This window comes from Suricata suricatta, chromosome 17 (genome assembly GCF_006229205.1).
Source record: "Suricata suricatta isolate VVHF042 chromosome 17, meerkat_22Aug2017_6uvM2_HiC, whole genome shotgun sequence".
Classification (NCBI taxonomy): domain Eukaryota; kingdom Metazoa; phylum Chordata; class Mammalia; order Carnivora; family Herpestidae; genus Suricata; species Suricata suricatta.
In genome coordinates this window covers 43943782-43946284 of record NC_043716.1, presented here as the reverse complement: position 1 = coordinate 43946284, position 2503 = coordinate 43943782, and the positions used below count along the sequence as shown (strand labels likewise).

Below are 2503 nucleotides of genomic sequence, written 5' to 3'. Positions count from 1 at the left end.
GGGCTGCACGGCCAGGGAGCGCTGTCCAGGGGCTGGGCCGGTCCAGCGGTGGGCGCCTGCGGCCTCGGCAGCATCGGGCCGGGGTCAGGCGGGGCCAGCCGATTCTCACCGAGGCCCGCCGGTCCCGCCGGCCCCTGACCTCCCCTCATCCAAACGGGGTCCCGGGCGGCTCACGGCGGCTGCGCGGTGCCCCCTACCCTGGCCGCTCCCGGCTACCTCCGTTCTTCCCCATACACATGGTTAAACTCAGGGACCCCTACACCTCGGGGAGCAGCCTGGGGGGCGGGCGGGCGAAGGGGGAGGTGGGTGAGGGGCGGAAGTGGTAGGACCCAGAGCAACAGGAAATGACTTAGGGAAAGTCCCAACCGCAGCCCCCCAGCCCCCTGCCTGTAAACACTCCCACCCCACCCTGCCCGCTGGGGAAGGGCTTGTGGGGCCCGACCCACCGACTTCCCCTTGCAGAACCCAGCGGGTGCCGCGTCTCCACCTGGGGCCTCCATCACCTCCACCGAGCCATGTACCAGGCTGCAGGAGCCGCTCAGGCCACCCCCTCTCATGTAGGTGATCAGCGGGGTGGGAGTCCCCGACCGCCGCAGGCGTCTGGCCTGGGGGTGAAGGGGTGAGGGGCGGCCGGTTTGCCTGCCACCCTTTGCCCTGCCCCCCTCCCCGTCCCCATGCCCAGATCAAAGATCTGGGGCATCCCTCATCTGACCGGGTCCTGACTGGCCCTCTCCCTTAGGAAGCCAAAGGCAGCGGTGGCAGCAGCACTGTCCAGCGCTCCAAGGTAGGGCCCGGAGAGTGGGGTGTTGGGAGGAGGGGATGGGCATGGGCCAGGCCCCTGGCTGACTGTCTCCCCGGAACAGTCCTTCAGCCTTCGCGCCCAGGTGAAGGAGAGCTGTGCCGCCTGCCAGAAGACCGTGTATCCCATGGAGCGGCTGGTGGCGGACAAGCTCATTTTCCACAACTCTTGCTTCTGTTGCAAGCACTGTCACACCAAGCTGAGGTGCGCCCTTGCCCTGCCCCTGCCCTCGCCCCCAGCCCTCACCTGACCTGACCACAGTTGTTCTGCTTCTGCAGCCTGGGCAGCTACGCAGCACTGCACGGGGAATTTTACTGCAAGCCCCACTTTCAGCAGCTGTTTAAGAGCAAAGGCAACTATGATGAGGGCTTTGGCCGGAAGCAGCACAAGGAGCTCTGGGCCCACAAGGAGGTGGACACCGGCACCAAGACGGCCTGAGGCTCCTCTGCCGTCCACCGGCTCTGTAGAAGAGGGCCTGGAGTGGGGCAGTGGGAAGGGCGGGAAAGAAACTGGACCTGGGCTCTGTTTGGGGGTCAGGGTGGGAGGGGGATAAGGCCATCTTGCTCAGGCAAAGGATTGAGGGGGGCAGAGCTCCAGGATTCTTCATTCTCTCTGGGGGGGAGGGTGGTTTGGGAACCAGGATTGGGGTTTGCTCACCACCCGGCTTCCTACTTCTTTTAGCCTACCCCACCTCACCCAATGGCCCCCTGGGAGGCCCCCAAGCCCAGCTTCCCTATCTAGGTGCCTTTTCTCCAGCAAGGAGTCAGCATGCCCCCTCAGGGTCCCAAGCTCCCTCACTGCCACCTGGGGTCCTTTGTGGCCCCCAAGTCTCCCCATCTACCTCTGCCCTTAGCCTGGTCCTGAGCCATGGAGACTGGAGGAAGGAGAGCCAGCGTGCCCTCCCTGGGCCTTACAGAATGCCCACTAAGGCCCTGTGGGGGAGGGGAGAGGGAAGTTGATTAGCACTGCCCTCCCTCCTCCCCCCATAGGCAAAGCAGGGCATGCCCTGTGGGGTGAGGGACCCATCTTGCACCACGGGAGTCAAGAAGCGGAAGCTAAAGCACCACCAGGCTGAGAGCAACAGAGACTGGCTGGGTGGGGGCTGGCATTGGCCATGCTCCCCTCCTCTTGTCCCCTATTGCTGCCGGTTCTGACTGTTGTGATCAACCCTGTTTTAAACATGTTTTAACAGATCCTGACTCTGTATTATGTGGCCTGATTTGTGGCTGCCGGTTCTGACTGTTGTGATCAACCCTGTTTTAAACATGTTTTAACAGATTCTGACTCTGTATTATGTGGCCTGATGGGGGGGGGGGACCTTTGTGGCAGGAAAGATACAGACTGGTCATGTAGTGGTGACAGGGGACATGGTCAACCCAGAGCACTCCTAGCCTTGATTAGGGTGGTGTAGGGGGCTGGCGATGGGTGTTAGGGAAATACCAGCCAGCCAGAGAAAAAGGGGGTGCTCCTTTTTCAACAGCCAGGTCTCCATGCTGTCATACCCAGAGTGGCTTTATAACTGAAACTCCACGCCGGTTAAGAGAGTGAGGTCAGGCTGGGGTCCTAGCTTGCTCAGTTCATAGAGCATGTGGCTCTTGATCTCAGGGTTGTGAGTTCAAACCCCACATTGGGTGTGGAGCCTATTAAAAAAAACACACACACAAGAAGGTCAGACCATCAGTAGGTGGTGGAGCCTGGCCTCAT

The 2503-nt window shown here is 61.6% G+C and overlaps 1 protein-coding gene across 1 annotated transcript; it reads left to right on the top strand.

Annotated features, from left to right (window-relative positions):
- Positions 1–6: 6 nt before the first annotated feature.
- Positions 7–2083, top strand: LIMD2 (LIM domain containing 2). Its single transcript, XM_029927157.1, has 4 exons — positions 7–557; positions 740–784; positions 864–1003; positions 1078–2083. Exons 1-4 carry the CDS (start codon positions 516–518, stop codon positions 1235–1237), a joined length of 387 nt encoding a protein of 128 aa, XP_029783017.1. The 5' UTR covers positions 7–515; the 3' UTR covers positions 1238–2083.
- The last annotated feature ends 420 nt before the right edge of the window (positions 2084–2503 follow it).